The sequence below is a fragment of the Moschus berezovskii genome, chromosome 20 (assembly GCF_049115385.1).
Source record: "Moschus berezovskii isolate FMDL1 chromosome 20, NW_MosBer_1.0, whole genome shotgun sequence".
Taxonomy (NCBI): Eukaryota; Metazoa; Chordata; class Mammalia; order Artiodactyla; family Moschidae; genus Moschus; species Moschus berezovskii.
Window position 1 is genome coordinate 50,925,389 of NC_142479.1, and position 21,972 is coordinate 50,947,360.

The following is a 21,972-nucleotide window of genomic DNA, read 5'->3' on the forward strand; positions in this document are numbered from 1 at the left end:
TGTCAAACACATTTATTAAGAGAGTAATTCTCAATGCTGAGAAGGATAAGAGTTGAAGGCTGTACCACTTAACCTTGGTAGACTGCATCATCATTTGATGGGTCAAACATGAAAAGGCACTGGTGGTTCTGATATACCTCTCTCCCTGTTGAGAACTATTTTAAAGGAAGTGAGAAAGGTGCAGAAAAATACTTATTAATTTTTCAATTTATCTTTAATTCTCTGGGTACAAGAGTCTAATGTCATGTAGAAATATTTGAAAAAGCATAGTTGAATGGTAGTTCAGAGTATAAACATATAATGCAACTATTTAATTTGAATTCCTACTCTTTAACTCATTATATAGGTGATCCTGGACAATTTAACTTACCTAGCTATGCCTCAGCTCCCTCATTTATAAAACAGAAATAATATGACCCACTTAGTAGGGTTGCTAAGAGTATGAAATAAGGATCAGCTATAGCGTGCTGTGATTCATGGGGTCGCGGAGAGTCGGACACGACTGAGCGAATGAACTGAACTGAACTGAACTGATAGTGCATATTAGCACAATGACTGGTACAAAATAAATCTAAATAATCATTGGGCTTTATTTGCTTAGCTACTTACTATGACCAAGAATTTTTTTTTAAAAAGTCACTGTGTATATACTCGGTACACAAGTATACCAAAAGTGCTTAGTACACAAGTGCATAAGACTTGGTACAAAATTGCATACCAAGTTTTCTTTCAGGGATTCAGGCTAGAGACATCACTTCTTGATGTTCATATCCTTATTCATTCATTATAGCCTCCAATAACACAGAGAGACATAGAATACTACAAATACCCCATGAACCTCCTTTTCCTTCCCAATCATTTTTATTCTACTACCATTTCCTTGTTTCTATTTAATTCTATTATTTTTACATGGATAATTATTTATTATTAGTTTGAACACTACTGCTATAGTATCCAAAAATCACTGATTAGCTCCCACGTATAGCCATTTGCTTACCAACATATGGTCCACTGGCACAGAACTTCTTTTGGGACAACCTCAGTAATCTGTCATCTTCTACCTAAAGAAGCAAAACAAAACAAAGGTTGTAGTAGCATTAATACTTTTTTTTCTTAGAGGAGACATTTCTGTGATAAAGCAGAGATGAAACCAGTATAGCCAAATGGCTCCTGAATACACAAAATGCAATGGTGACAGACATGATGATACTGCAGAATGGAAGAAAACTCACTATTTCTCATTAAGGCCTCAAAATAACAATACTCTAAAAATAAAAAGCCAGGTACTGTGTAATATTGCCCATGAGAACAGAGATGTATCTAGATAAGAACTTCAAAGCTTCAAAAGGGATACATAGTTAACTTTTATGAAGGAGGGTTATGTGTCTAGTCTTCTCCATTTCCAAAAAGTGGCAACATTAAATTAGCATGTGGATTCAATATTCAAAGTCATTCAGAATGGATACATGCATATGGATGGCTAAGTCCCTTCAGCTGTTCACCTGAAACTGCTGCTGCTGCTGCTAACTCACTTCAGTCGTGTCCGACTCTGTGCGACCCCATAGACGGAAGCCCACCAGGCTCCCCCATCCCTGGGATTCTCGCACAACATTATTAATTGGCTTTACCCCAACACAAATGCCAAAGCCTTTGACTGTATGGATCACAAGAAACTGTGGAAAATTCTGAAAGAGATGGGAATACCAGACCACCTGACCTGCCTCTTGAGAAACCTGTATGCAGGTCAGGAAGCAACAGTTAGAACTGGACATGGAACAACAGACTGGTTCCAAATAGGAAAAGGGTACATCAAGGTTGTATATTGTCACTCTGCTTATTTAACTTATATGCAGAGTACATCATGAGGAACGCTGGGCTGGAAGAAGCACAAGCTGGAATCAAGATTGCTGGGAGAAATATCAATAACCTCAGGTATGCAGATGACACCACCATTATGGCAGAAAGTGAAGAGGAACTAAAAAGCCTCTTGATGAAAGTGAAACAGGAGAGTGAAAAGGTTGGCTTGAAGCTCAATATTCAGAAAACGAAGATCATGGCATCTGGGCCCATCACGTCATGGGAAACAGATGGGGAAACAGTGGAAACAGTGTCAGACTTTATTTTTTTGGGCTCCAAAATCACTGCAGATGCTGATTGCCGCCATGAAATTAAAAGACGCTTGCTCCTTGGAAGGAAAGTTATGACCAACCTAGAGAGCATATTAAAAAGCAGAGACATTACTTTGCCAACAAAGGTCCGTCTAGTCAAGGCTATGGTTTTTCCTGTAAGTCGTGTATGGATGTGAGTTGGACTGTGAAGAAAGTTGATCGCAGAAGAGTTGATGCTTTTGAACTGTGGTGCTGGAGAAGACTCTTGAGAGTCCCTTGGACTGCAAGGAGATCCAACCAGTCCATTCTAAAGGAGATCAATCCTGGCTGTTCATTGGAAGGACTGATGCTAAAGCTGAAACTCCAATACTTTGGCCACCTCATGCGACGAGTTGACTCACTGGAAAAGATTCTGATGCTGAGAGGGATTGGGGGCAGGAGGAAATGGGGACGACAGAGAATGAGATGGCTGGATGGCATCACCGACTCGATGGACATGAGTTTGAGTGAACTCTGGGAGTTGGCTATGGACAGGGAGGCCTGGCATGCTGTGATTCATGGGGTCACAAAGAGTCGGACATGACTGAGCGCCTGAACTGAACTGAACAACACAAAATAAAAAGTTTCAAGTTTGGGTAAAAAAAAAAAAGAATGACAAACATGAAAGCAGAACACGCCCTGTTTCAAAGATGAGCTTTGCAATGAAAACACAAAAAAGTCAGGGGGAGAGACTGAAATAAACTAAGAAAAACAGAAGCAATAAAGTCAAGTACATTAAAAAAAAATACTTCAACAATACTCAATCTTTTGTTTAGTTATTGTTTGTTACGATATTCTAGAACATTTTAAATAACACAAACTATAACAGATTTAAGATCACCTAAATCAAACGTAAAATTGGGTCAATGACCTTTATAAAGGGATCAACTGACTATAAGAGATAGAACTGAAAACTTAAAAATCTGAGTGGGGAAGCAATGGCCACTTCAATGCCATAAAGGAACTACTAATGAACTTAAATACTATATCACTGATTAGTTATGTATCACACAGATTTCCTTGAAAAAGTTATTAGGTAACTTTTAAATAGATTCAGAAATAAAGCAAAAATATTTAAATTTGGGACTATAAGGTGAGAGGCAGATCATAATCAAGATGCTATTTTGCAGAGCTCTATATGTAAAAGAACTCAGTCATAGGCATGCATTTTATTGTAAAAAGGAGGATGAATTTGGCTATGCCTTGTAGACCAAAAAAAGTGCAAAAAAAGTAAGATCTTGAAAGTAGCTTGATGTTTTAAGTTCCTTGAGTCTCAATAACATTGGGAGGAAGTGGGGTATTAGTATTCTCTCTTCTGATAAATTATTATGCTCCTAAAAGTATACTTAACTTGAAAAAATTATGGCCTTAGTTTGCTTTATGTATAATCATTAAATATTTTAATAGTTTTGAGGTACTGACAGTTTTTGAGGGATAGAAATTCCCAGAAGTGAAAGCAACAACCATCTCTGTATATTATTCTTTAAACAGTCACGTAAAATGAAAACCATCTGTCATTCTGTATAGAGTGTCAATGTCAAGTTTGATCAAGTCATCTCTTACAACAGACTAGTCCAAAGTGAAAGAAGACTAGAAAGAAACAGAATGGTCACAATGGTAGCTCACTAAAGTTTTAGGTATCTTTTCCTACCACGTAGGATTAATTGTGTTATGTAAATTGCCTTTTCAAATACTTGCAGCCAATCTGAGAGGTCCTCCAATGTGCATACTTTATTATAAAATATAATCATATTTAAGGTTAAGATGTGTCTGTAAAAGGTTAACTTGCAAGCACTTGGGTGCATTCTGAGAGTACAGGGCTGATTTAAATGTCACCTAGATTCTTAAATTACAGAAAAGCAGATTTACTAAATAAACTGCCACAATGAGAAGGCTTTGTAAAATATTAGCTTTAGGGACAATGCAGAACCACAAGGACAAACACATACCAAAGAGAGCTATGAATATTCCTCCCTAAAAATGAATGGAATTAATTCTCTATGCAGCTCATAAAACCATGGCAAAGAAATTTAAGAGAAAGATTTCACAATTTCACACAATTAAACTAAGTTAAGACAAACTTTCTGGTGTGCATTATAGGATGATGTGCAATTTTCATTCCTTCTGGAGGACACCTCATTTTGAACCACACCTGTCTGAATTCAGATAACAGTTCAACTAATATGAATGCAATTCTAATCAAAATCACACTGCCATCAAACATTAAAAACTAGTTTTGAAGAATGGTATTATAAATGGGTGTTGAATTTTATCAAATCTTTTTTATGCATCTAGTAATGCATATGGTTCTTCTAATCTGATTCTGTTAATACAGTAACTATGAGTCAATACCTTGATTAATTTGTTTAATATTAAACCAACTTAGGGTTCTTAGAATAAATCTCCTTTGTTGATTTTAGAATTATATCAACAATGTTACAGTGTTTTCCTCAAGGACAGTAAGTGCAGACAATATTTTGTTTTCTACTGTACCCATGTATAATTTTAAAGATGTGGGGCAAACTTTTGGGTACAGAGATTATAAATCACTGAGAAAAGAGTATAAGGGCTGGTTTAAATCTTACCTAGAATACTTAAAGTACAGAAAAGCAAATTTGTAACACTGATTGAATTTCATTTAATATAATATCAGACAAATTGAAGAACTTTGTATAAGTTTACCTGTTCTGCTTCTACATAAATGAGAGGGAATCCCATTTGTTTGGTCCAGGTATTCATCACAGCTGCTATAGGTTTACCACTAGCATCTTCTAAACTTTCCCAGAGATCCTCTAGAAGATAAACACAAACGATGAAAATCTAAAATGTTTACATTTTTATTTTTGTAAACAAACCAGAAATTTTATATAACTCGAAATTGCATCATTGACCAATTTTGTGTTTTTTTTTCAGGTTCAGGAAACAAACAGTGGACCAAATTAATGTTACCCTTGCCCTGCCATTAAGTGAACTAACTATATTACAAACTGTTCTAATTTATTAAAAAATTACAAATTATAAACAAAAGACAAACAGGTGAGTTCAAACAAGAAACAGGAACAAACAAATGGAAACATATTCAAGAACACTAGAAGATGATCATTCACAAAATTAAAACCATTATACCCATTAAACTAACAGAAGGTAAAAAATACTCAATGCTGATGAGGCCGAAGTAAGGTCCATATGGTCAAACAACTCTGGTGGCTGAATAAGCAAAACAACCACACAATGTAGCATAACTACAACACAGGAATGAACAGAGGAAAAAGTCCTTAAAGAAAAATCCAAAGAATAAAGGGTTCACAAGACATAATTTTGTTCTGAATCTTGAAGAGGAGTTGCTCATTAGACAGGGGAGAAAGGAACATTCCAAATATACAGACTATATGTACAAAAAGGAAAGTACAGGGGAATTCCCTGGCAGTCCAGTGGTTAGGACTCTGCGCTTTCACTGCTGTGAGTCTGGGTTTGATCCCTGATCGGCGATCTGTTCAATTCCTGGTTTGGGATTCTATTAAACACTAATGACATTACACAAATCTTGCTTTTCCAACTATTTTTGCTCATTAAGGAACTCAGTTTCATAATCAATCAACTAGTACAACTTTATTCTTCCTTTTGACTCTAATATCTAATAAATCATAGATTATCATAAAATTTTAAGAATTTACTTCAATGAAAATCTGCAGTTCCACAAGTTCAGCTCCTACAAATGGTTAATCTGCAGCTATTCTAATGTTCAGCAGTCAATTGAGGGCAACAAAACCCACAAATCACCAAAAAAGAACAAGCTCTGGTAAAGTAAACAGAACTTTTCAGACTCTTTAGCAAAACATTGAGCTGTGGAAAGCAGACTACTGGAGGTTGACCAGAAAGGTAACATGTCCTGATTCATACTGATCTATGATGTAATATATCTTCAAAAAAGTCGACTTTCTTTCCCATCCATCACATGGAAAATCGAGTATTTAGAAAAAAAAAAATCATACTCTGGATAACGTGCCTACATTCTCTCCATTTCTATCTCAAGTTATTAAAAATTACCTGTGGCAGCATTCTTTTGTTGGAACTTGGTTAAATACATGTTCATTCCTTTCTTAAAGTCCTGAGAAAACACAATTTTTAAAATCCAGGAGAGTCAGAACTCAGAATTATAGTATATTCTGACTAAAGAATACTCAAAAACTAACTTATTCAAAGTTACTTGAGTATTAGATTTACTAAAACACAGTAATGTCTATGGCCTTTTGTTATGCATACGCTTTGCCTTCTACTTTTGCTTTTAAGTTTTATACCAGACTTCCACCAACCCCTAAAATATATTTGCAACATCATGCATTTAAGAGACCAAAACAGTCAACATAAAAAGAAATAAAGATAAGCCAGATTAATATTCTTATAGATTCTAGAAAAATTACTTAGGAACTTAACCTAAATAAAATAAAACTTTTCTTTTTCATGTAAAACTCTGTGGGATCACCATAAAAGAATTTAATTAATTTTTTTACCTTATCTCCAATGTAGTCATGTAGCATTCGGATGACAGATGCACCTTTGCTGTACGATATTGCATCAAATATCTCATCAACTTCAGAAGGATGGCCCACACTGACCTGGCAGACAGTGTGATTCAAGGTTATTAACATGAAGCAGACAAACTATAATAGTGAATTACATAAAGAGCTTTCTAGGAAAACTCTTCTAACTCATAAGATACTTTTTGCCTTTAGGTGACTCATACTGTGTAATTGTTTAAAAGGGTGTAATAATTAATACTAATAAAACAGAATACATAACATGATCCCCATCATCTCTTTAGGGCCTGGGTTCCAGTCTTGACACTGCTTTGCTGGGAGGCAAGTCACCGTGGATCTCTTTGGAAATAGGGAGTGAAGGTAAGGAAGGGAGAGATGAAAAACATTTGACTTCTTGCACTTATTGTAATGGCTAACAGTTACATAGGACCCAGGTTAAATATGTCAGAGTAGACTATAAGTCTAGCTCTTTGGAGGCAAAATTTATACATATAAACTAGCCGAAATAGGACAGATTAAGTCAAAAGAATTAAAATATATATAAAGCAATGACAACAACAAAAGAAGTTTAGAATTTTCTTTGAAATGAAAGAATCATAATATTACCCAACAGGTATGGCTCCCCCATTACTATTCAATAAACATCTATTCAGTGAATGTTTATGGATACAGAAAACTTGCTTCTACAAAGATACAGATGTTTAAAATGAAATAGAACTAGAACTTTGTAGAGTTTCAATGGGATTTCCATTGTAGCTTACTCGATAAAGAATCTGCCTGCAGTTTCAAGATGGATATATAAACTACAAAAGTAAGTGACATCACTCATGCAATTTTCTTTTTAGAGTCCCAAGTATTTCTATTTTAAAAAACTACATATTTCATTGAAAGTGAAAGCAAAGGCCAATGACTGAAAATTACGTCTCACTTCAATGGGATGGCTGTTATCTAAGGCGTCAAGCTCCTGAGCTCGTGTATAATCAGCAGAAACAAACTGAGTCCAGATATCATACTCTGGGAAGCAGTGGTCTACACACAGATACTCAATCCATGATGCAAAGCCTTCATTTAACCAAAGATGAGTCCACCATTCCTAAAAACAGAAGATGGAAATATGTAAAGAAGACACTTGTCACTCCACTAATATAAAAAACTCTTATGTCCCTTCCATTATACTCTAAAACTCTTAATGAACTAAAATTCAATTCAAAACATTTAGAAAATAACTCACATCTATGAACAAAAGAACTGCAAGAACGACCAACTGGTGACACTAGCATTATCACCACTGCTAAGTAACTTTTTGGTACTAAATGTAGAAAAGGAGGAAAAAGGGGGATGAAAAACACCCTCAGGATGGAAATTGGGAAGAGAGTGCATAAATGTGTGCAAGAGCTACACTGTCATATAAAATTTAGTTTAATAAACAACTCTCTTTAAGAAACCAGAAAGTTATTAGGACCAAACAAGGAAAACTAGGAACTATCTCCATAATGACAGGGAAAAAAATCATTGCTAAGTGACAAGTTAAACTTTCTAGATAAACAGAATAGTAGTATTGCTTGTACAAGAATTACATGAAATCAACAAAATGTCATAGTAAGTTTAAATATAACTGGTATTTAAACATTTATAGAATATAAAATTCTAATTTGTTAATAGTAAGAATAAATAGTGAAGTGGACAAAGAATATAATGGGTCACAGACAAAATCAACTTTTTAAAATAGAAATAAACTTTCTAGAAAGAGTTTTCAATCTAATTTTCATTAAAGTTGATTAAATCTCTTATAAAAAAAAGCAATACTATATGAATTCAAGATAAGGACAAATACAATGGTGAAAAACAAAAGGGTATTTTAAAATTCTGAAAAGATCAAATGTTTTCAATAAAGTGATAAATGGCTATCTGTCTACATGCTTTGTGTACTTATTTAACTAACAGACTCCACTGGGATAAGTTGGTACAAAGCTAGTAATTTTCCAACTCTCTCTAAACCCCTATATTTCAGTTAATGAAAAAACTGACATCCAATAACTAGAAGTTACTCAAATACAACAAAAAGTTGTTTAAAACCAACATGAGAATGCACACATTTCCCCTACTAAAATTTATTACTGGAAGTTTAAAAATAAAATCATAAAAAATAAAATCTGCTCAACATAGCAAAAAAAATAATTGTTTGGTAGCAACAAACTTGCTGCATGAGGAGAAAGGAACATTTCTGACATATCTGAACACAGGAACTAGCATACTTAATTTCATGTAAAAGTATATTCCAAACAACCTTTTCTTTTTTTTTTCTTTTAACCCCTAAGCAAAATTTTAAACAACCAAAGCAAAAAGGAAAGGATTTACTTTCAAGGGCTGACTTTCTTTATGAACTCTTTCAGACACATTGCTGTTTCGGTTGCTAAGACATGTCCAACTCTTTGTGACCCCATGAACAGCAGCACGCCAGGCTTCCCTGTCCTGCACTATCTCCTGGAGTTTGCTCAAACTCAGACATTTAAGAGTTGCTAAATGTTTTTCTTTCTTGCTTATTTCTGTGACATGTGGTCTCAACTAACATCCAAGTTGGGCTCTGCTCTTTGGCAGTCTAAAATGCCATCAGGGAATTTGGCTGGCTCCACAATCTCCAGTTCTTTCTTTGCAGAGGTACTTCTAGTTCACTTATTAAAAGCTGTGCTCCCAAGCTCTAACACGGTTGCTATAGATAGTACTCATTTAGAGTAAAAGGGAAAGGTCAAGACTAGAGGACAGAGATCATTCACTACAAACATTACAATAAACAAGGACTTCAATAGGACAGCTGGAAATTTTAATATACTTCAGTTATTCTGTAGTTTCTTTGCCTTCATTTCTATCAAATTTCAACTTAAAATTTTAGGCAATGAAGAAAATGACCCTTAAAAACATTTCAACCCTATTAAAGATAGTTTGCTATTCATCAGGTTACTTTACAGCCAGTGACATATGACACAAGAAACTTCAGTTAGTCTGAATCTCACTGCATGGCAATTGTCTAAGTGGACTCTCTTCCTTTCACCCATATTAATATCATGACTTGCCCCATTTGCAGGCAGTATTTATAACAGGTTAGGTAGTATTTTCTGTTGAATAAAGATTGCCTGTATGTTCTTAATTAACATGGATATCCTGATAAAAACTTTTCAAAATAAAGTTTTCCTATCAAAAAAACTTTTTTGGTACAATGTGCCAGCCAAACCTGAAATACTATTTAGCCAACATAAGGTGTAGCAGGAAAAAAATATATTTGAGCACTTAAAAATATTAAATACCATAGTAACAAGATTTCCAAACCATTGATGGGCGAGTTCATGTCCCACAACCAGAGCAACCCACTGGCGTGATGAAGAACAGGAGTTTTTTGGATCAATAAGCAATGCAGTCTCCCTGTGTTTTAAAAAAAAAAAAAATTATTTATTTTAAATAAAAGTATTTCAATAAAAGCAGGCATGCAGAAGTGGGAGAGGGAGGTTCAAACAGTAAATAAGATGGTCAAGTTAGGCTTTAAAGATGTCAAGAAAACATTTCCTCAGAGTACATAGGATAGAAAAAGTTCTGGGACGATTAAAGACTACTCCATTGAATTCATACAAAAGAAGATCAAAGATGTGACACAAGTTTAATTATCAGTTTGTTTATAGGACAGCTGCCTGAAATTTTAGAAAAACTATCTAAAGGATTAGGGATTACTGTGCTAGACAGAAAGAGAAGACAGTTCTTCCATTAAAAGCAGAGAAGTGGCAAGCTGGGGGAAGATGCATTCCACTGTCCCAAAAAGAACACTGAACAGAGTGTCCAAAACTTAGCTCATCGAAGAAGGCAATTGAAAGTAGAAGGCCAAAACTTGTTTACAGACACTGCTTTTAAAATTATACAACCCACATGTTTGTATTGTGGTGACAGACATGTAAGAACTTGGCTAGAAGACATTAAATCAGGGGAAGTTCTTCAAGCTGGATATATAACTATGTAACTACCAGGAGGAAGAGAATGCACTGAAATGAGAAACTCAGCCAAAAATACATCTACAAATGCTACTAATGCCAGATGCTCACTTTAAAATCTTATACTCTCAGATAGTAGCACCAGAGGGTGTTCATCTGCATTCTTAAAATGTTCAAGGAAATGGGGGAAGGTAGGAAAATTTATGGCAGATCATAAAGCAGAAGCTGCTGAACTGTAATTAGGAGTGAAGCACTCATGAAATCAGTGATTTAAAAGACAAGGCAGGGTAATACATCATTAACATACCTATAAGTAACAAGGCCCCAGTTCTCCATGGCACCTTCATAAAATAAAATATAAACATTTATTGATATTTATACATACTACTTCTTGAAAAATCATAAAATTCAAAATAAAAGTTATTACAATTTATCAATAAAATGAAATTTACTTTACCAGCTGCAAAGTCTGCAATAGCAATGAGATCAATTTTAGGTAGAGGATAAGGAACATTGAAGTAGTCCTTATAAAAAGGCAGAGTTTTAGCAGCAACCTATAAAAGTATAAAGAAAACAACCATCTGATAAATCTTATTGCCATTCCTACAGAAATCCACAAAGGAATCCAGTTGCAAGCCAAATATCTCAAGTTATAAGAAACCAACCCTGGGGGACCCCACCTCCAAAGACTGCTTTAGCCCTAAGCTCTGTATATGTCAGCCAAAATTTAATCCTTTTATAACTCAGTATGAAAAGTACAATTATATATGTTCCCCCCCACTCTCTAGGTTAATAAATTCCATTCTAATATTCTCTTAATCATTATCTTTCAAAATGTTAATACACCACCAAAGTTGCTAGTTCCAAGATTCTATTAAAAGTAAAACCAAAGTAGCACAAGATAGTTCAGATTAGATTATAAATAATTGTACTAATAATTGATCAGAAATGTAAATTCCCCAACCTGGAGTTATGGACTGTTGGAACAATCCTCTTCAAGTACATTTACCTCTAACGCAAATTTTCCTTGCTCTGCTTTGCCAACAGGGGTGTAAACACGGACACACACACCATCTTTTGACCTTGTTTCTACAAAGTCATATTCACCCACAACAAATGCCACCAGATATGTAGACATGACAGGTGTGCGAGCAAACTTCACTTCCACTACATTTTCATCATCAGGGTATGGTTTCCGATCAATTACATTCTTTAAAAAAAAAAAGGAAAATTTAACAGATTTACATTAAATACCTTAGAGCAAACACTACCCCAAAACTGTAGGTTTTGTAACCTTTTCTTCCCCCTTTCCAGCACTGCTTACTTCTCTATCCTAATTTACCCAGTACTATTACACTCTTGAGACTTTTCCTGTTAAGAAAGAGAGTGAACTGATGAAGCATACACACTAAGAAGTTGAAGTGTTAAAACTACCAAGGATCTGTAATGTAAAAGAAGCAACTTTTCTTGAATACCTATTAACATAACAGGTATTGGGATGTTTTAAGACTTTAATACTTTTCAAGTGAATGAAGGATAGAAGACAACAAATATTAATGAAAATAAAATGTAGTTGTGAAACTGAACATTTCAAAGGGCACAGATTTCTAGATTTAGAGACTATTCTGTATGAAGGTTGGCTCTAAGCAAATTTGTGACAAATCTTGTTTACTTTTAGAGCTCCCCAATTTCCCTCTTTTTCCTATTCAGGCTCTCAGTTTCCTCAAGTTCTTGCTATTTTTTCTTCCAAGTAAGACTTATTCAAGAACTGATCAGATAAATTCATTTGCATTAAACTGCAAATGAACATTTCAGTGTAATTTATTAGCTTCCTCTCTAAGAATATTTGAGAAAAGCGTCTTTAAGAAGAGAATCTACAGAATTCTCTCCACTAATAAAGGAAACAAAAGCCAGTTATTTCAGGTCCAGCAGGTGTTTCCAAGTTCCCTAGACTCCTATTATAGTCTACTGGCTACTCTATGTCTTAAATAAGGCAGTCTTACACAACACATTTCAAGCAGTAAATGCTTATTCTACTGTGAATGACATTCAATGACATCAGTGAAGGGAGCACATCCAAGAACACAATCAGTTAAAACCTAAATACACTTCATTACGTGGCTATAACTTTTGGCATTTAGTAAGAATATCAGATTTTTTTCTCTCAGGTAATAGTTATTAAGTTCATTTCTTACTTAGATTTCCAAATTAAAGGAAGCAGGCAATCTTGTTAACATAGCTTACACGAAATTTCTTCCAGGATGCGGGAAAACTCCCCAAATAAGGCAATTAAAAAAAAAGAGGGCTTACAAGAAACTAAGAACACTAACAGGTGTGCTCCGATTATGTGTCAAGTACTGTGCTAGGTGACTAGGTAGTTCCATGCTATCCCATCTAATCAGCAAACAAAATATGCTAAATGCTTATTCAAAATATAAGAATACTCATTAACACATACGTACCATGTTTGATAAAGCTACTCTGTCTTTAGGAACAACCAATGAAATATCAAAAGTTGCTTTGATGGCAGGTTCATCCCAGCAAGGAAAAGCTCTCCGGGCATCAGTAGCCTTAAAAAAAGAATATGAAATATGAACTATCACTGAATGAACCTACTGGACTATTTCATGAAGTAACAACCATTTCTTTCTATCATTCATTCATTCACTTTTTCAAATATTTATTTTTGACTTAGTGCTAGGCAATAAGCTAGGCACTGATTACAAAGAAAATACAAGGTAGAACTTTCATATACAGCACATAAACTGTCAGCATTTGACCCACTTCTTTAAAGAGATCTCATTCTTTCTGCAAACATAAAAAAAGAGTAATAAATTTTAAAGCAAAATAAGATTTAGTGGTGCAGCAGAATATCGGTTTTAAAAGAAAGAATCTTTAATAAAACAGAAATAGAACTGCTGACAAGATTCTGTATCTTAAAAAGAACAAACAAAATATGCAGAGGTAGAGAAGGCATATTGTTGTTGTTGTTGTTGAGCCCCTCAGTCACGTCCGACTCTCTGTGACCCAATGGACTGCAGCACACCAGGCTTCCCTGTCCTTCACTATCGCCCAGAGTTTGCTCAAACTCATGTCCATTGAGTTGATCAGTTCAGTTCAGTTCAGTTGCTCAGTCGTGTCCGACTCTCCGCGACCCCATGAATCACAGCACGCCAGGCCTCCCTGTCCATCACCAACTCCCGGAGTACACTCAAACCCATGTCCACAGAATCGGTGATGCCATCCAGCCATCTCATTCTCCGTCGTCCCCTTCTCCTCCCGCCCCCAACCTTTCCCATCATCAGAGTCTTTTCCAGTGAGTCAACTCGTCTCATGAGGTGGCCAAAGTATTGGAGTTTCAGCTTTAGCATCAGTCCCTCCATGCCATCTAATTATTTCATCCTCTATTGCCCCCTTCTCCTTCTGCCCTCAATCTTTCCTAGCATTAGGGTCTTTTCCAGTGAGTTGGCTCTTCCCATGAGGTGGCCAAAGTATTGGAGCTTCAGTATCAGTCCTTCCAGTAAATATTCAAGGCTGATTTCCTTAGGACTGACTGATTTGATCTTGCTGGCCAAGGGACTCTCAAAAGAGTCTTCTCTAGCACCATAGCTCAAAAGCAACAATTCTTAAGCGCTCAGCCTTCTTCATGGTCCAACTCTATATGGACCTTTGTTGGCAAAGTGATGTCTCTGCTTTTTAATACACTGTCTAGGTTTGTCATAGCTTTTTTTCCAAGGAGCAAGCATCTTTTAATTTCATGGCTTCAGTCACTGTCTGCAGTGATTTTGGAGCCCAAGAAAATAAAGTCTATCACTGGTTCCCCACATGCCATGAAAAGTGATGGGATCGGATGCCATGATCTTAGTTTTTTGAATGTTCAGTTTTAAGACAGTTTTCTCACTCTCCTCTTTCACCTTCATCAGGAGGCTCTTTAGTTCCTTTTCAATATCTGCCATTAGGGTAGTGTCATCTCCATACCTGAGGTTATTGATATTTCTCCCAGCAATCTTGATTTCAGCTTGTGCTTCATCTAGCCTGGCATGTTACATGATGTACTCTGCGTATAAGTTAAATAAGCAGGGTGACAATATACAGCCTTGACGCACTCCTTTCCCAATTTTGAACCAGTCTGTTGTTTCACATCCGGTTCTAACTGTTGCTTAATTTTTGTTTTGTTTGTTTGTTTTGCCTGAACAGCATGTGGGATCTTAGTTCCCCATCAGGGATCAAACTTATGCCCCTAGCAGTAGAAGTGTGGAATCTTAACCACTGGCCTGCCAGGGAAACATATACTTCTGGAAAAGGATTTCAAGGCTTCCTTGATGGCTCAGTGGTAAAGAATTCGCCTACCAATGCAGGAGACAAGGGTTTGATCCCTGATCTGAGAAGATCCCATGTGCCATGGAGCAACAAGCCCCCTGTGCCACAGCTACAGAGCCAGTGCTCTAGAGTGCAGGAGCCGCAACTACCGAGCCCACATGCTGCAACTCCTGAAGCCCATGTGCCTTAAAACCTATGCTCTGCAACAAGAGAAGCCATGGCAATGCCTGTATACCATAACTAGAGAGTAGCCCATGCTGACCACAACTAGAAAAAAGACTGCACAGCAATGAAGACCCAGCACAGCCAATAAATAAATAAATAAATGTTTTTTAAAAAGTATTTCTCGAAGGAAAAATATGACATGTCTGACTGTACTGTCAAAGAAATTAAATAAATTATGAATTCTACTAAACAGTAAATAAGGTGTTTGAAAAAGTAAGTAGACTATAAGGAAAAAAATACACAGAAAAATTCAAATTAGGAGCAGCACTAAATAAATGAGTTTATACTAGAGGAAATTAAATGAATGAAATAGATAGTAAGATCTAAGTTTCTATTTAAAAAAAAATGTATTTATCTATCTGGCTGCATTGGACCTTTGTTGCTGCACACAGGACATTTTGGTGTGGTGGGTGGGCTTCTCTCTAGTTGTATATAGTTGTGGGTGACCCATAAACTGAAGAACAATAATACCAAAGAAGTTCTTGCACTATTGAAGGTTCTGAACCCCAAGTAAGGCTTCCCAGCCTGGGTACTGGACAAAGGGACCGGGAATCCCCAGGAAATCTGGCCTTGAAGGTCAGCGGGATTTGATTACAGGACTTCCACAGATTAGGGGAAACAGAGACTCCAGTCTTGGAGGGCAAACAAACAAAATCTTGCAAGCACCAAGACCCAGAGGAAAGGAGCAGTGACCCCACAGGAGACTTAATCACAACGACCTGCTAGTGCTGGAAGGTCTCCTGTGGAGGTATGGGTTGAAAGGGGCTCACGGCAGGGACAGAAGCACTGGCAGCATCAGGCCAGGAAGGCCCCCCCCTGGCGTTTGCCATTAACCCTACCATAGGGCGAACAACTACCAGGGAGGGAGTGCAACCACACCCATCAGCAGATAATTGGATTAAAGCTTTACTGAGCAAGGCCCTGCCCACCAGAGCAAGACCCAGTTTTTCTCACTGCCAGTCCCTCCCATCAGAAAGCTTACACAAGCCTCTTAGCCTCCTCTATCAGAGGGCAGATCAAAGAAGCAAGAAGCACAGTCCCACAGCAGCTAAGACAAAAACCATAACCAAACAGAAAGTTAATCTCAATGAAAAAGCAAAAAGTTATGTCACAGATGAAGGGACAGGATAAAACCCCAGAAAAACAACTAAATGAAGTGGAGATAGGCAACCTTCCAGAAAAAGAATTCAGAATAATGATAATGAAGATGATCCAGGATCTCGTGAAAACAATGAAGATGCAAGAAATGTTTACTAAAGACCTACAAGAACTAAAAAACAGATGAATAATATACTAGAAGGAATCAAGAGCAGAATAACTGAGGCAAAAGAAGAGATAAATGACCTGGAGGACAGAATGGTGGAAATCACTGCTGCATAACAGAATATAGAAAAAAGGATGAAAAGAAATGAAGACAGCCTAAGAGACCTCTGGGACAACACTGAATGCACCAACATTCACGTTATAGGGGTCCCAGAAGGAGGAGGGAGAGAAAAAGGACCGAGAAAATATCTGAAGTAATAGCTGAAAATTTCCCTAACATGGGAAAGGAAACAGTTAACCAAGTCCAGGCAGCACAGAGAGTCCCAGGAAGGATAAATCCAAGGAGGAACACATTGAGACACATAGTAATCAAACTGACAAAAATTAAAGACAAAGATAAAATATTAAAAGCAACAAGAGAAAAACAACAAATAACATATAAGGGAACTCCCATCAGGCTGTCAGCTGATTTCTCAATAGAAACTCCACAAGACAGAAGCAAACAGCATGATATATTTAAAGTGATGAAAGGGAAGAACCTACAACCAAGAATACCCAGAAAGACTCTCCTTCAGATTTGATGGAGAAATCAAAAGCTTTCCAGATAAGCAAAAGTTAAGAGAATTCAGCACCACCAAACCAGGTTTACAACAAATGCTAAAGGAACTTTAAGAAGGAAACACAAGAGAAGGAAAAGACCTTCAAAAAATAAACCCAAAACAATTAAGAAAACAGTAATAGGATCATACATACTGATAATTACCTTAAATGTAAATGGATTAAATGAACCAACCAAAAGACATACACTGGCTAGGCAGATGAAAACATGTGCATGTATGCACTTCCACTTACCTCACTCTGCTTGACCCCCCCAAATTGTATGGAACTATTTTATATTGTAATATAAGGTAATCATGTTCCCAATATGGCTTAAAATTATTATAATTATCTTTTATTTTTTGTCTGGCTATTGATTGGGAAAACTGATAAACACCTTTTACTATGGTGATTATGTAACTATTACTCACTTTATACCACTGTATCATGATTGGCCAACAGAAAATTAATAGAACTCTATATCACCAACCAAAACTACAATTTAACAGAAAAACTTGTAATCACTTTTTAAAATCCAGATGCTTATCAGAATTATCTTGAAATTTTTTGAAAAATACAAATGCCCAGGTATTGCATTTTTTCCTCCAGAGCTCCAGGTATGCTTCTAATGAGCAGTCATGTTTAAAAACAACTGGACTATATGATGATTCTTATCTAGTTTGTTTCACTTTTTCTATTTCATATTCAGTCCTCCCATTTCATTTAGTTTGTTTTCTTATTTCTCCATCTTTTTCTTTTTTTAAATGTTCTTTCTCAAGCTTTTATCAAGCATAGTAGAAAAGCTTACGTATACACATACATAAATAGTATTTATGATATATATATTTCAGAAAACTTATGAATTTTTGCCTAACTAAAAATTTATGATATTTTGATTCCACTTGTTTGACTTAGTATGAATAGAATGCTAGATTTCTAATTAGGAAGATGAAATAAGCAACAAAGGTTTACTGTATAGCATACGGAACTATAGTCAATATCTTGTAATAAACTATAATGGAAAATAATTTCAAAAATAATATATGCATAACTGAATCACCTTGCTGTGCACCTGAAACACTGTAAGTCAACTATAAAGTGAAGTCGCTCAGTCGGGTCCAACTCTTTAGGACCCCATGGACTGTAGCCTACCAGGCTCCTCTGTCCATGGGATTTTCCAGGCAATAGTACTGGAGTGGATTGCCATTTCCTTCTCCAGGGGATCTTCCCAACCCAGGGATCGAACCTGGGTTTCCTGCATTGTAGACAGACGCTTTACCGTCTGAGCCACCAGGGAAGTCATACTTCAATAATATATATATTAAGCAAAAAAGAAAAACCAAACAAAGGACAAGGTGATAAAAGCAATCAAAGGTACATTTAGGGGATAGACACTAGAGCTAAACCTATTATAAAATGATGTTCTTGAAGAAGAGATCAGCACAGAAACATAATGAAGATGCAATAGAAGAAAATACTGCTATACTGACGAAAGATCTAAATCTGAATGAGTAGGGTTCACCAATTATTAAAAGTTAATGAAAAGTGAACACCTGGTAAAAATTTTTAGGTACGAAGAAATAATTTAACAAGCAGTCACAAAGAAAACAAAGCAAAATTTTAAAATGTGTTACTCTATAAAGGGAGAAGAGACATTTTAGTCTGACTCCTCCTATTTGACAGAATGAGATATAAAAGACTTTAGAACAACATATTTTTTAATATTTATTGTTATTTATTTCTTAGACTGTGCCAAAAGACAGAGAACTTATCATTAGCAGACCTGCCTTATAAGAAATACTGAAAGGAGTCCTATAAGCTGCAGTAAAATACAGTAAATGGTAACTCAAATCCATACAAAGACATGAAGAACACCATGAAGGGGAACACATAGGAATTATAAAGACAGCATAAATATTTTTATTTGGGTTTTGTCTGTTTTTCATTTTTGGCTGCACCACACAGCTTACAGGATTTTAGGTCCCCAACAAGAGACTGAACGCTGACCAGCTCCCTATAGTCAAAAGTCCTAAGCACTAGCCTACCAGGGGATTCCCATAAACATTTTTATTTGTAATTCTTTTCTGTTTTGTCTTTAAAAGGCAATTGTATAAGATAATAATTAGAAAACGACTGACAGGCTTAGATGTATTAATACTATATAAAGATCAAATTTTTATGACAATAGCAGCATGAAGGAGTCAGGAGCTATAATGAAACAAAATTTTTATACATTAAAAAAATTTTTTATAATAACCTGGACTATATTGGGTTTCTTTAATATTTATTTATTTGGCTGTGCCAGGTCTTAGTTGTGGCATGCGAGATCTTTAGTTGCAGCACACAGGATCTAGTTCCCTAACCAAGAATCAAACCTAGGCCCCATGCCTAGGAGCTCAGAGTCTTAGCCACTGGACCACCAGCGTCGTCCCTAGACCAACATTTACGCACCTCTGAAAGAGAAAAACTGTAAGCCAACTGTATCACTCTTATTGAAGAAGTTGGGCTTGTTAAGGGAAAACTCACTCAAAAGAAACCATGGGGTGTATCAGTTAAAAGGTAAGAAACTATTATGTGATCTGGAATTTGCCTGAATGATTTGGAGATGATTTAAGAAGAAAGAATTCTAGTTGAGTGCTGTCAGAAAGTGGAGGCAATTTAATCAGTGAGTATTATCTTTTCTGTTAATATAAAGAGGGCAATCTACAGCAAGCCTAAGACTGCATTTGGTAAAAAAGCAGCAGTCACTCATTTTAACCAAGAAAGGGAGTTGTCTTTTGTGATGAGCAAAATGACCTTGTTTTTGTCTGTGCTTGGAGGAAATTACGAAGGGTCCTTGTTTTGTCTCACCTTATCATGGTGTCAAAATAGTAACCTTGCCTGAGGTTGGCATTCTGTTTACATCCAACAGGAAAACAACATGTATAGCTTCAGTGCTAGGACAACTTCTGATGCCAGGGGCTGCTCTTTTTTTCCTCCTCCTCCTCCAACAAATCTTTTATATGTTCAGTAAAACTGGTTGTATATAAAGGCAAATGAAAGATTTTCTGATATCCCAATACTCAGGAAGTATACCACCCACATACTCTCCCTTTAAAAATCATTTGGAGACACACTCCAGCAAATCATTCCAAGATGAAGAACTGCTCAAAAGGGCTGGAGATAAGCACTGGAATCACACTCCCACATACACACACATACACACAGGTAACAAAATTACATTTAGATATATACATATATATAAAATCCATATATATCTGTGTATATAGCTATATATGCATACATACAGGGAACAAAACTTCAACACCTGGATTGCTTTTATACTTTGTACCTGTGGCTTTTCCTACTAAATTAATATTGATACTGTTATAAAAATATCATTCCCCAGCCCACATCCCTAATTCCCTCCCTTGTATAATAGAGATAACTGAATATAGAATAAAAATTTCAAAATTATTAATAAAACTGCGGTTACAGGCATCTAGTCTCAAATAATCAGGTGAATAAGAGAACAGACCTTTGTCAGAATGTCTCACTGAAGATCATGATTTTTTTGGTTGCCCTGGGTCTTTGTTGTGGCACATGGGCTCTTCATTGCTGATGTGGGCTTTCTCTACTTGTGGCAAACGGGGGCTACTCTCTGGTTATGGTGTGCAAGCTGCTCACTGCCATGGCTTCTCTTACTGCAGAACATGGGCTCTAGGGTACTAGCTCAGCAGTTGTGGCGCGTGAACTTTGTTGCCCTGCACAATGTGGAATTTTAGCACCTGGACCAGGGACCAAGCCCATGTCCCCTGCATTGGCAGGCAGATCCTGTCTTTCTGTTTGTTTTTTTTTTCAAATCCACACTTTTATTTATTTTCAAGAAGTTTAAATCCTCGAAGGGTACAACATCACATGGATTCTGTGTCCAATGGCCTTAGCAGGAAGGTTGCTTTGGAATTTGGCACAAACCATGCCACTGTTTCCATGAGCTCGAGTTATCTTTCCCCAGATTACTCTAGTTTTGTTAGGTTTTCCACTATGAGTTACTGTGTTGTTCTTTGCTTTGTACACATAAGCACATCTCTTGCCTAGATAGAATTCAGTTTCGTCTTGAGCGTATACACCTTCAATTTTCAGGAGAGCAGTGTGTTCCCTTTGGTTCTGTAGACCCCGTTTATAGCCAGCAAAAATGGCCTTGGACCACAGCCTTCCAGACATATTTGTTGTTTTAGAAGTCCCATTCCCAGCAGGCCAGTGCCTCATCCGAGGGATATAGCCGAGTCTACCCCACTTATTTGCCCCCTGTCTTTCTGTTATTAAAAAAATAATTTTATTTCATTATTTATTTTTGGTTGTGCTTTGTTTTTGTTGCTGCACGGACCTTTCTCTAGTTGTGGCGAGCGGGGGCTACTCTTTGATGTGATGTGCAGGCTCTAGGGTGCATAGGCTTCAGTAGTTGTGGCAGGCAGGGTCAGTGGTTGCGGCTCCTGGGCTCTAGATAGCTGTGGTGCATGGGCTCAGTTGTTCCACAGCATGTGGAATCTTCCCAGATCAGGAATAGAACCCATGTCTCCTCCACTGGCAGATGGATTCTTTACTACTGAGTCACCAGGGAAGCCTATGGCAGGCAGATTCTCAACCACAGGTCCACAAGAGAAGTTCCAAGATCATAATATTTTAAAGAATGCATGCGTGCTAAGTTGCATCAGTCGTGTCCGACTCTTTGCAACCCCACTGACCGTAGCCTGCCAGGCTCCTCTGTCCATGGGATTCTCCAGACAAGAATATTGGAGCAGGTTGCCATTTCCTCCTCCAGGGGATCTTTTCAACCCAGGGATTGAACCAGCATCTTTAACATCTCCTGCATTGGCAGGCAGACTCTTTACCACTAGCACCACCTGGGAAGCTCATATTTTAAAGAAT

The 21,972-nt window shown here is 36.7% G+C and overlaps 1 protein-coding gene and 1 pseudogene across 4 annotated transcripts in view; both read right to left on the bottom strand.

Annotated features, from left to right (window-relative positions):
- NPEPPS (aminopeptidase puromycin sensitive) overlaps positions 1-21,972 on the bottom strand; it is a 107,276-nt gene that overhangs the window by 18,323 nt on the left and 66,981 nt on the right. For all 3 annotated transcript variants that reach the window (XM_055407693.2, XM_055407692.2, XM_055407691.2), the window contains exons 5-14: positions 13,122-13,229; positions 11,669-11,869; positions 11,117-11,213; positions 10,967-11,000; positions 9,988-10,102; positions 7,614-7,778; positions 6,659-6,763; positions 6,195-6,255; positions 4,830-4,939; positions 998-1,061 (exon numbers count right to left, since the gene is read on the bottom strand). In XM_055407693.2, coding sequence (XP_055263668.2) covers positions 998-1,061; positions 4,830-4,939; positions 6,195-6,255; positions 6,659-6,763; positions 7,614-7,778; positions 9,988-10,102; positions 10,967-11,000; positions 11,117-11,213; positions 11,669-11,869; positions 13,122-13,229 — 1,060 coding nt within the window. The remainder of the gene's footprint in view (positions 1-997; positions 1,062-4,829; positions 4,940-6,194; positions 6,256-6,658; positions 6,764-7,613; positions 7,779-9,987; positions 10,103-10,966; positions 11,001-11,116; positions 11,214-11,668; positions 11,870-13,121; positions 13,230-21,972) is intronic.
- Positions 13,122-21,969, bottom strand: LOC148774729 (large ribosomal subunit protein eL33 pseudogene; annotated as a pseudogene). The gene is made up of 2 exons (XR_016035526.1): positions 14,638-21,969; positions 13,122-13,229 (listed from the first exon to the last, which is right to left on the bottom strand). The product of XR_016035526.1 is annotated as a large ribosomal subunit protein eL33 pseudogene (transcript).